Source organism: Procambarus clarkii, chromosome 82, assembly GCF_040958095.1.
Source record: "Procambarus clarkii isolate CNS0578487 chromosome 82, FALCON_Pclarkii_2.0, whole genome shotgun sequence".
NCBI classification, from domain to species: Eukaryota; Metazoa; Arthropoda; class Malacostraca; order Decapoda; family Cambaridae; genus Procambarus; species Procambarus clarkii.
In genome coordinates this window covers 11776798-11789586 of record NC_091231.1, presented here as the reverse complement: position 1 = coordinate 11789586, position 12789 = coordinate 11776798, and the positions used below count along the sequence as shown (strand labels likewise).

Genomic DNA, 12789 nt, shown 5'->3' with positions numbered 1-12789 from the left:
GTTGCTATCCGGTGGTGGGAAGTGTTGTCTATCCTCCTAGCCGGACACAGTCCGGCTAGGAACTAAGACCATGGTCTCATCCGGAGGGTGCTATAGGCCGACTCGTCAATTGTGGTATTTAGCAAGTCTGGGGCCCGGATAGACTGTATCCGGCCCAGTTGTTATTGTTGGAATGTTGTGGTGGGCTTGCGCGACCTGTCGACACCAGCCTCTTGCTGCTGGAGCAACCCGTTCTCGCATTTTCGTACAGTCAATATTGACTTATTAAATAAGTGCATATGTGACATACTAATTTATTGTGAATATTTTAGTTTACCTTGAAAAACTTCATAGAAAACAACACCGACCTTACCTAACCTTCTTAGTATGTTAAGATAAGCATCTTATTGCTTATGTATTCGAACTCCCCTTTTTTTGTATTCTACCTCCCATTTTTTTGCATTTTACGTTCCATTACTTCTCATTTTGACGTTCAGAACCCCCCTCCCTCCCCTAAGTTTGACCTTCTGACCTCTCAACATCTCAGTCTGACCTGACCCCTTCCAAGAGCAGGACCTTCTCACCTTATCGCGCAGTAAACAACATTCCCGCGTGTGTCACGCGTGACAGACACGTGACAGACACGTCCCTGACAGGTGTACAGCCTCTACGACACACAGATGCTATGTGCTGATAGCAGCCAGAGGGTGGCGATATCGAGAGCGTGGTGATAGCGAGAGGAGTTGTGTTAGGAAGAGGGGTGATGCTAGCGACAGAGCTCTGATATCTATTAGGTTCTGAAAGCGATAGCGAGAGCGTGGTGATAGCAGGAGCATGGTGATAGCGAGAGCGATGCGATAGCGAGAGGAGGAACGGTGATAATGGCAGATGTGAGGAGTGTATTGACAGTTTCCTATTAGGGTAATGACGACCTTCATGGCCATGTTAACTGACAATGTTCCTCTCTTGATGACACACACACACACACACACACACACACACACACACACACACACACACACACACACACACACACACACACACACACACACACACACGCGCGTGATGTGGTGGAGGCTGACTCTATACACAGTTTCAAATGTAGATATGATAGAGCCCAGTAGGCTCAGGAATCTGTACACCAGTTGATTGACGGTTGAGAGGCGGGACCAAAGAGCCAAACCTCAACCCCCGCAAGCACAATTAGGTGAGTACACACACACACACATCATAAAACAGGTCACACACACACACACACACACACACACACACACACACACACACACACACACACACACACACACACACACACACACACACGTGATGTGGTGGAGGCTGACTCTATACACAGTTTCAAATGTAGATATGATAGAGGCCAGTAGGCTCAGGCATCTGTACACCAGTTGATTGACGGTTGAGAGGCGGGACCAAAGAGCCAAACCTCAACTCCCGCAAGCACAATTAGGTGAGTACACACACACACACATCATAAAACAGGTCACACACACACACACACACACACACACACACACACACACACACACACACACACACACACACACACACACACATCATAAAACAGGTCACACACACACACACACACACATCATAAAACAGGTCACACACACGAACACACACACACACACACACACACACACACACACACACACACACACACATCATAAAACAGGTCACACACACGAACACACACACACACACACACACACACACACACACACACACATCATAAAACAGGTCACACACACACACACACAACCCACCCACCCTCCATAACTCCTCCTTACTCAAGCCAGTAAATATTGGTGGATAGCAAGACCAGATATCAACTCCTACGAGTTACTTCATCACTAGATCGCGCCTAATGTTAAAACCTATAATTCGGTCGTACACCCAGGCCTCCGCGGGGGGATTCTGATATCTTTAATGGAGCGGTTTGTTCTCCCTTGCTGATACGCGGACCCGAGCGGTGATTTTAATGGTTCTTTAGGTGGGGGGGGGGGGAGACGCAAGTCACTCTTTGTCTGTCTATGTCTGTCTCTCTTTCTCTCTGTTTGCATGTCTGTTTTTCTGTCTATCTGTCTACCTGGCTGGCTCTGTTTCTCTAGTTGACTTTCTCTTGTTGGGTAAACTCTAATTAGTAAACAATTTATTAAACAAAGTCAAAATAATTTTGGAGCTATATGTGCTACGCAAGCGACAGGTATAAAAATAATCAAAATTATATTGAGGAAGGAGAGGTGATAATTACCCCCAGCATTATACAGTATGTTGTATGATCAATACACGATACAGTATTTGTGTTGTAGTTTCCTCAAGTAATGCAGTAGAGTGTACGATCACCAAGCAATACAGTATACAGCAGGCTCCTCAACAGTACTGAAGTTTATTAAACAATGCAGCATACAGAAGTCTCCCAAACAATGCAATATACAGTAGGCTCCCAAACAATGCAGTATACAATAGACTCCGAAATAATACAGTATGCAACAGGCTCCTCAACACTACTGTATACAGGTAATTAATAATAACAAGGTACGCGAACAAGGGGACACACGTGGAGACTGAGTACCCAAATGAGCCACAGGGACGTTAGAAAGAACTTTTTCAGTGTCAGAGTAGATAAAAGATGGAATGCATTAGGTAGTGATGTGGTGGAGGCTGACTCCATACACAGTTTCAAATGTAGATATGATAGAGCCCAGTAGGCTCAGGAACCTGTACACCAGTTGATTGACAGTTGAGAGGCGGGACTAAAGAGCCAGAGCTCAACCCCCCGCAAGCACAACTAGATGAGTACATTAAAACACCGCATACACAACAATGAACCCTCCCTGCCCCCCTCTCCCTCCCCCCCGCCCTGCCCTCCTCTCCGCGTTCGAATCCACTGAAGCGGCCCCGACTTTGATCCATTAGAGGGCGTCGAGGAGGGACTCAGCAAACGGAGTATATACATCCCTTTAGGGCATAAAATAGTTAATCCCTCCCACGCCTGTCAAGGAGAGTTAAGGGAAGAGGGAGGGAATGGGGGACGGGGATGGTTGAGAGACAGAGAATGGGGTGGAATGGGGGGGCAAGGTACGGTTAATTATCAAGCGCCATGCCATTACGACTATTTTACTCTTGGGAGGGATGAGGATCAAGATTTGGGATGGGACGGGGGAAATGAATGGTGCCTCAACCACTTGGACGGTCGGGAATCGAACGCCGACCTGCAAGAAGCGAGTCCGTCGCTCTGCCGAAGTAAAAAATAGAGAGAGAGAGAGCAAAGAGTCTGATGCTATTCCAAACGGTTCATGTGAAGGCGTAAAATATGTGGCAAGAATGTAAGAGAAAGAGAGAGAGGGAGAGAGAGAGAGAGAGAGAGAGAGAGAGAGAGAGAGAGAGAGAGAGAGAGAGAGAGAGAGAGAGAAAGCTGAGAATAAAGACCCAAGAAGAAAAAAACACGGTTAGAACGACCGTTGATTGGGTAATTGGTTGAAGTGGAGGCCATTGTGGCTAACAGTAGATGTGTCAGGGCGTGTTGCAGCTGTTGCGTTAAATTGCAACAGTTCCAACCTCTCCAGAGACCTCAATAGGTGACGCTTGTGCACTTATTCCATCTTGAGGTATTCCCAGCAAGACTGCCAAGAGGACGAAGTAGTGGTGGTGATGATGCAGATGGAATTACAAATAAAGGTGTAGAACTACAGGAAGGAGTGGCAGAAGATCAACCACACATGACTGCGATAAAGATAACAAAACTGACGTGTTGTAGGAGATGCAATCAAGCCAACACAGAGAAACAGCAAGGATGGCAAATGAGAAATGCAAGGAGACCAGAAGATAAGATGAAGAAAAACTGCCGAGGGAGATTCCAGAGCTGTTCGCCTTATTAAAAGCAACGCAGCGTTCAACAACGGGAGAAGGTATAGTGCTGCCCAGCCTAGAGGGACGCCCAGACAAGCGAGCAAGCACTCGTGACTTGATCATTGTACCCCAAGCGAGCAAGCACGCGTGACTTGATCATCGTACCCCAAGCGAGCAGGCACGCATGACCTGATCATCATACCCCAAGCGAGCAAGCACGCGTGACCTGGTCATCGTACCCCAAGCGAGTAAGCACGCGTGACCTGATCATCATACCCCAAGCGAGCAAGCACGCGTGACCTGATCATCATACCCCAAGCGAGCAAGCACGCGTGACCTGATCATCATACCCCAAGCGAGCAGGCACGCATGACCTGATCATTGTACCCCCAAGCGAGCAAGCACGCGTGATCTGATCATTGTACCCCAAGCGAGCAGGCACACGTGACCTGATCATCATACCCCAAGCGAGCAGGCACGCGTGACCTGATCATCATACCCCAAGCGAGCAAGCACGCGTGACTTGATCATCATACCCCGAACCTTCTTCCTCTATCAGACATGGAAATTCAACCACATGGATAAATATCCCTCAGAAAAATTACAAAAACAGCCCAGTTCTGATGAGTTCCATCAAAGTAATGTGCACAAATGCAGATGGAATTACAAATAAAGGTGTAGAACTACAGGAAGGAGTGGCAGAAGAACAACCACACATGACTGCGATAAAGATAACAAAACTGACATGTTGTAGGACAGACACCAAAGAGTCACAGCCAGAGAGACAGTTTCAGGCTGGAGTAATGTAACAAGTAGGGGTCCCACAAGGCTAGGTCCTATCTTGAGGTTATCTTGAGGTTATCTTGAGATGATTTCGGGGCTTTAGTGTCCCCGTGGCCCGGTCCTCGACCAGGCCTCCACCCCCAGGAAGCAGCCCGTGACAGCTGACTAACACCCAGGTACCTATTTACTGCTAGGTAACAGGGACATTCAGGGTGAAAGAAACTTTGCCCATTTGTTTCTGCCTCGTGCGGGAATCGAACCCGCGCCACAGAATCACGAGTCCTGCGCGCTATCCACCAGGCTACGAGGCCCCAGTCCTGGGACCACTGCTGATTCCTTATTTATGTAAACGACCTGCCCGAGGGTGTAAGTTCGTACTTGTCAATGTTTGCAGATGATTCAAAGCTGATGAGTGTAAAAAACTAAGGAGAACTGCAGAAAGTTACAGGATGACCTAGACGAACTCCACGAGTGGGCAAACAGATGGTTGTTGGAATTCCATCCTATTGGAATGCACTGGAAGAAGAAGAAGAAGTAGAAGCCACCACTTCAGAATAGTTAAACTGTAACAAAGGTAACGTAACAGGTACAACTAGGCTTTTATGAGAGGCATAAGGAGCTACACGTCACTCGCATAGGCACAAAATAAAAATTGGAAGGTAAGTACTGATAGATAAGTACACACACACACACACACACACACACACACACACACACACATACACACACACAAACACACACACACACACACACACACACACACACACACACACACGTGTTTGTGTGTGGGTTTGGGTATGGAAAAAAATAGGGGTTAGCAACAGTTGATTGACAGTCGAGAAGCGGACCGAAAGAGCAGAGCTCAACCCCCGCCAGCACAACTAGGTAAATACACACACACACACACACACACACACACACACACACACACACACACACACACACACCACACACACCACACACACACACGGAGCTGGCCACAGATGTCACAGCCAAATCCTGTCCAAACTGCCTCTTCAGAATAATTTCCAGCTTGTGTGACCGTTGTCAAGAGCCGTGGAGCCTCCGGGATCACAAACTCCTCGCCAGTTTTACGTGCCTGTTGTCCCAGCAGCGGACGTTGTTGACAACGCCACGGAATACGAAAACGTTACTAGTTCAACATCTGTTTGGGATTTACAACCGGTAATTGTAAATCAATTCTGTTTGTTTCTGACAGCTGATTATTGAAAGCTGAGGATTCGTCATAATGTACTCACCTAGTGGTACTCATCTTGTTATATGCTTGCGGGGGTTGAGCTCTGGCTCTTTGGTCCCGCCTCTCAACTGTCAGTCAACTGGTGTACAGATTCCTGAGCCTATTGGGCTCTATCATATCTACACTTGAAACTGTGTTTGGAGTCAGCCTCCACTACATCATTGTCTAATGCATTCCATTTGTTAACTACTCTGACACTGACAAAATTCTTTCTAACGTCTCTGTGACTCATTTGGGTACTAATTTTCCACCTGTGTCCCCTTGTTCGTGTTCCACCCGTGCTGAATAGATTGTCTTTGTCCACCCTGTCAATTCCTCGTGAGAATTTTGTAGGCGGTTATCATGTCTCCCCTTACTCTTGTATTCCAGAGACTTGAGGTTTAGTTCTCGTAGCTCAAACCTCTCAGTTCTGGAACTAGTCTGAATCTTCTCTTACTTTGTCTTGTGTTTAACTAGGTATGGACTCCAGGCTGGAGCTGCATACTCCAGTATTGGTCTGACATAAGTGGTATACAACGTCCTGGACGATTCCTTACACTAGTTTCTAAAGGCAGTTCTTATGTTGGCCAGGCCTTTTGATGTGTGTGTGTGTGTGTGTGTGTGTGTGTGTGTGTGTGTGTGTGTGTGTGTGTGTGTGTGTGTGTACTCACCTAGTTGTGCTTGCGGGCACAAGTGTGTGTATGTGTGTGTGTACCTAAATGGGTACAGCTACCCACATCCAGGTCTACATAGGTCATGGTGCTGTTAACATGAAAGTGGTGATGGTGGAATAGGTAGCAAGTAGACAGTAGATGGGAGTAGACAGTAGATGGGAGTAGACAGTAGATGGGAGTAGACAGTAGATGGGAGTAGACAGTAGATGGGAGTAGACAGCAAGTGAGAGTAGACAGCAAGTGAGAGTAGACAGCAGGAAGGAGGAGGAGACAGTAAGCGCGGGTAGGGAGACGCAGCCGGTTGGGTGTAGACAGAAGTGGCTCCTGTCTACAAGGACAGGCGAGGGATAATGTGACAGTCATTAGCCAGCACTAGACGGAGCAGCGACGACGGCCTCAGGTGTAACATTAGAAGTGCTGAGGGAGAGACGGAGAGAGGAACAAAGGGAGAGCCGAAGAGAGGAACAGAGAGAGACGGAGAGAGGAACAGAGGGAGAGACGAAGAGAGGAACTGAGGGAGAGCCGAAGAGAGGAACAGAGAGAGACGGAGAGAGGAACAGAGGGAGAGACGGAGAGAGGAACTGAGGGAGAGCCGAAGAGAGGAACTGAGGGAGAGACGAAGAGAGGAACAGAGAGAGACGGAGAGAGGAACAAATGGAAGGCTGTTTCTCTGCCTTACATCATGAGGCAGAGAAACAAACAGACGGAGACTCAGACAGACAGACAGACAGAGAAACCGACATATAGAAAAAGAGACAGAGGGAAGAACAAAGAGGAAAGACAATCACGAAACAGGTCAAGCAAGAAACAACGAGAATCAACATTATATACAAAAAGAGAAAGACAAAATAACACTGAAATAGAATCAAATAGAAAAAAGGCAAAGATAAAGGAATAATGTAAACAGAATAAAGAAATAGAAGAGATCAAAGAGACAATAAAAGAGAGTAAATGACCCCAACACGAAAGGAAATTAAAGAGGAAGAATAATGCAATAATTGTGAGGGGATAATATGGTGTTGCTTTATTGATGTGAAGAAAACGCATGTGTAAAACAGTGAAATATGTGTTAAACGTGTAAAACATATGTAAAACATGTGTAAAACGTGTGTAAAACGTGTATAAAACATGTCTAAAACGTGTGTAAAACGTGTAAAACATGTGTAAATCGAGTAAAATATGTGTTAAACGTGTAAAACATATGTAAAACATGTCTAAAACGTGTGTAAAATGTGTAAAACATGTCTAAAACATGTCTAAAACGTGTGTAAAACGTGTAAAACATGTGTAAATCGAGTGAAATATGTGTTAAACGTGTAAAACATATGTAAAACATGTCTAAAACGTGTGTAAAACGTGTAAAACATGTCTAAAACATGTCTAAAACGTGTGTAAAACGTGTAAAACATGTGTAAATCGAGTAAAATATGTGTTAAACGTGTAAAACATATGTAAAACATGTCTAAAACGTGTGTAAAACGTGTAAAACATGTCTAAAACATGTCTAAAACGTGTGTAAAACGTGTAAAACATGTGTAAATCGAGTGAAATATGTGTTAAACGTGTAAAACATATGTAAAACATGTGTAAAACGTGTAAAACATGTGTGACAGGCGTGGGTGACAACGTGGGAGGGGAGGGGGAGGGGAGTACATGTGATACAGAGGAGCACACAGAGGGGGGTGGGGGTGGTAACTGCACTATACTAGACTAACAATAACCATTCATATCCTGCACCACCACGTGGACCCTGCCAGCCCTCCGCTATGTTGTGTCCTCTCTGGTCTGTGTCTTGGGGGGAGGGGAGGGGAGTGTCTGTGTCTGGGGGGAGGGGAGTGTCTGTGTCTGGGGGGAGGGGAGTGTCTGTGTCTGGGGGGATGGGAGTGTCTGTGTCTGGGGGGAGGGGAGTGTCTGTGTCTGGGGGGAGGGGAGGGGAGTGTCTGTGTCTGGGGGGATGGGGGGGAGTGTCTGGGGGGGGGGAGGGGAGTGTCTGTGTCTGGGGGGAGAGGAGGGGAGTGTCTGTGTCTGGGGGGAGGGGTCCATGTCTGTGTCTGGGGGGAGGGGAGGGGAGTGTCTGTGTCTGGGGGGAGAGGAGGGGAGTGTCTGTGTCTGGGGGGAGGGGAGGGGAGTGTCTGTGTCTGGGGGGAGAGGAGGGGAGTGTCTGTGTCTGGGGGGGAGGGGAGGGGAGTGTCTGTGTCTGGGGGGAGGGGAGGGGAGTGTCTGTGTCTGGGGGAGGGGAGGGGAGGGGAGTGTCTGTGTCTGGGGGGAGAGGAGGGGAGTGTCTGTGTCTGGGGGGATGGGTCCGTGTCTGTGTCTTATATGCCCGTGTCTGTGTCTTATATGTCCGTGTCTGTGTCTGGAGGGTCCGTGTCTGTGTCTTATATGTCCGTGTCTGTGTCTGGAGGGTCCGTGTCTGTGTCTTATATGCCCGTGTCTGTGTCTTATATGTCCGTGTCTGTGTCTGGAGGGTCCGTGTCTGTGTCTGGAGGGTCCGTGTCTGTGTCTTATATGTCCGTGTCTGTGTCTTATATGTCCGTGTTCTATCTGTCTGTTTATACGAAGGCTCATTTCTCCAGTATATAGAAAGCTACCAAACACTTAAACTGCAGTTTAAAAACCCGTAAATAAATACGCTTTCAAGACACTTGTTTACAACTTATTTAAGTCCATGCAAACTCTGTAAAAGAGAATATATGTTTGTCCGAGGGAGGAGGCCAGGCGTGTGGGGTAGGCCTTAACCCAACTTTCCAAGATGACACGCGAGGGGTATGGGGGTGTCATAGGCCGGTTAGGGTTGGCACCATTGTAATATTCCATACGCCTGAAACTGAGGTTGCGTTTTCCGTAGAGTTATTCGCTAGTTTGAGTACCTGACTAGCCATTCTTGGTGATGGGGGATTCTATAGCAGACATTACGGAACCCTTCAGACAGCCTAGGGTTGCTGCATGAATGCAGATGTGCCAAAAGGTATTAATACAAAAGATAGTATTATTACATTTTCCTAGAGAGATATTTGAAAGGGGGGAGATAGAAGAGAGAGGGGGAGAATGATCAGGTTAGTGGGGAATGTTGGTGAAAACGAGGAACAGAGAACATTCATTGTCCCCTGTCACACTGCCCTCTATACATTGCTCTACTTTCTTGCCGTGCGCTGCTCTGCGCTGCTCTGCGCTGCTCTGCTCTGCGCTGAGATTCCTCTCTCTCTTCCTAAGATGCCCAGCGTGTGAGACAGGCCCTGAAAGTTTGTCTTAGCGGCGTCGTTATTCTCACTACGTCAGGTATCCCTCACAGTCACCGCACCTCACAGTGAGAGACGCGTGAGGGACCTTGTAGCAGTTTTATGTTCAATAGTTGAGATTTTAAACATTATAATTCATTTTATATACGTTGTATTTCGAGTTTATATTTTCCCACACATCCTTAATATCTATTAAAAAAATTGCATCAAACATCACACATTTAAATTATAAGAACGAGATCTGAACATGAAAAGATATTAAAGTCATGTTAATGGGATCGAACTTCCTTCCCTGGACTTGCCAGAAACACGCACTGGCGTCTGCACTATTTTTAGGCCTACAAGTATCTCGGCCACAACTACTGGCTGGCCTACCTGGAGTCTGGGAGGCCCCATGCATCCAGTACCAGTCTAAAACTTCACGTAAGTGAAGTAGTTTGGTTAAGATGCTTTTAAAGTCATTACGGTTCAGTCGAGAGTGCTTGGTGAGTCCAGAAGAGCGAGTTCGATCCCACCGTACAGCCTCTATTTGTTCTCATACATCAGTTCTGTCGTGTCGTCAAGGACCCGAAAACAGGAATTTGATCACCAATCATTTCTGGCTTACCTGAGAGGAGCAGGAGCGTCGTCAGCAGGAGGCCAGAGGCCGCTGGAGCTTCTAGAGGGCGAGACATAGTAGAGGCCGACCTCTAGAGGGCCCGTGTATACCCTCTCGACTGTCTGATTCCGGCCGCCTCTCTTAACTCGCTCCCCTTTTTGTTTTTCAGGCCCTCTGGAGGCCCTGTTTCCTCTTTTGGGATCTTGTTGCTTAAGTCTGTGGGTCTTCGAAGTGCTTGAAGGAATTTTTTAGCTTGGGGATATTTGTTTACCCTCGCGGTCACTGTTTTTCACTGTAAGTCTTCGTCACTGTGAGAAGATTAGCACTGACAGCTGTGCTAAGTACCTCCAGCCACCACTGACAGCTGCGCTAAGTATCTCCTGCCACCGCTGACAGCTGTACAACTTGTAAACACTACCTTTAAACGACGTTCTAAATTTTACTCTATAGTTTTGGCATTTAGCTTTCTGTGAGTCTACTTAAAAAGTTTGAAAACACTTTACAAGATGTTAGAAGTTTAATCTTTTCTTATATACATATGTGTTTGTGTGTTTGTTTACATTTGTATGATGTCACTTTTCGCAAAATGTTTTAGTCTTTATCTGAAATGATTTATATTGAGGATTAGTATTACTCCATTTCAGATGAGTTGATTGTTGTCTTACACGGCGCATTCACCACAAACTACGCAAACACTCCAGGCGTGAGGAAGAGGCTACGAACACGCCGTTTTTCCAGGTAGGGATGAGTTAAAAACACCGTTTTTCCAGGTAGCGATGAGTTAAAATACCGTTTTTCCAGGTGGATTGTGAATTAAAATACCGTTTTTCCAGGTGGATTGTGAATTAAAACACCGTTTTTCCAGGTGGATTGTGAATTAAAACACCGTTTTTCCAGGTGGATTGTGAATTAAAACACCGTTTTTCCAGGTGGATTGTGAATTAAAACACTGTTTTTCCAGGTGGATTGTGAATTAAAATACCGTTTTTCCAGTTGGAGGGTCAGTTAAAACACCGTTTTTCCACCTAGGGGGAGGGGGGTTGAGTTAAGAAACCCTCAACACTAATTTGCACACGTTTCTTGTGGAGTACAAACAGAGATACATTGTTAATTGCGTTTAAATAACACTTTTAAGATTGTAGTTAAGTGCTTAATACAGAATCCATTTAATGACGCTAATTCAGGTTCATTTATTTGAGTGTTAATTTTGTTATCAACTGCCTTTATAAGATTTATTTATTAAAGCGATGCAAACACGTTTAAGGGAGAGACGGCCATCGTAAGATTGTATCTTAGATGGTGTGTCTGTCTGTTCTGACATGTTTGGATGTGTTGAGACGTCAATCTGACGTAGGTTCAGGTGTTTGGCAGGTGTCTAGCATGTGTGTGTCGTCGGTGACTAGCGGGTGTGTGTGTATCAGGTAAGTCACCATCAGACTGTTGTGTGATATTTATCATATGTTATCAGTATCTATATTTTAATTTCAAGTATTTTTCTTGTTAATGCAATTTTTCCATTTCGAGTCGATATTGATGAGTGAATTGTATTTTTTTTATTTGTTTTGCTTATTTTTTCTTCGTTTTTTTTAATATCTTAGCTTCAGTTTTCAGGTAATTTACCTTCTGGTAAAGATTGACAGACTGCTTTATATTCAGACCTGACTGCTTTATATTCAGACCTGACTACTTAATATTCAGACCTGACTGCTATATCAGATACATACACAAGTGACTTTCAGTCACAGTTCAACACACACACACACAAAAATACATCGCTAAATCTGGCGCTTGACATTTTTTGCAATTAAACGAAGGGACTCGTTCATCATTTTTGCAAAATTTTCTTCCATTTTTATCCGCCATAGTATCACTGGAATTTTTTTTTATTCTGGCGTCGATGTCCTCAGGTTAGGAGAGGTTGAGAGATGGTTGTGTATGTGTGTGGGTGCCGCTCTATCTCTTCACTAAGCTTGGGCATCCCTGGATGCTGGTGGAGGCTGCGTTTCATCTGACGTCCAGCTGATGGGATACAGCATCACCACCACCTCACCAGCCCTGGAAAGACAGAGAGAGATGATGATGCTCTGGATTTGGGGAGATGAAATTGGGTTACCTAAGCTCTTTAAATGCGGGAAACGATTATGTACGTTGCGACTGGGATGGAAAAACGTTTTGAGACATTTCTGCTTATTGAATCGTTTACGGTCGATGTTATTTGTTCAATGAAAATAAAACGAGAAGGTAACGAGCGTTAGTTTTTGTGATTTTAGGTGATTGCTAATTACTACCGGTACACTAACGCGTACACTAACACACACACACACACACACACACACACACACACACACACACACACACACACACACACACACACACACACACACACACACACACATCCTACACGCAAATCAT

The 12789-nt window shown here is 45.7% G+C and overlaps 1 protein-coding gene across 1 annotated transcript in view; it reads right to left on the bottom strand.

The window, feature by feature from the left end:
- The window catches only part of LOC123753399 (uncharacterized), a 242855-nt gene that overhangs the window by 154240 nt on the left and 75826 nt on the right, over positions 1-12789 (bottom strand). The window contains exon 2 of the mRNA XM_069316112.1: positions 10387-12432. Within this exon, the coding sequence (XP_069172213.1) occupies positions 10387-10453 (67 nt within the window). The 5' untranslated portion in view covers positions 10454-12432. The remainder of the gene's footprint in view (positions 1-10386; positions 12433-12789) is intronic.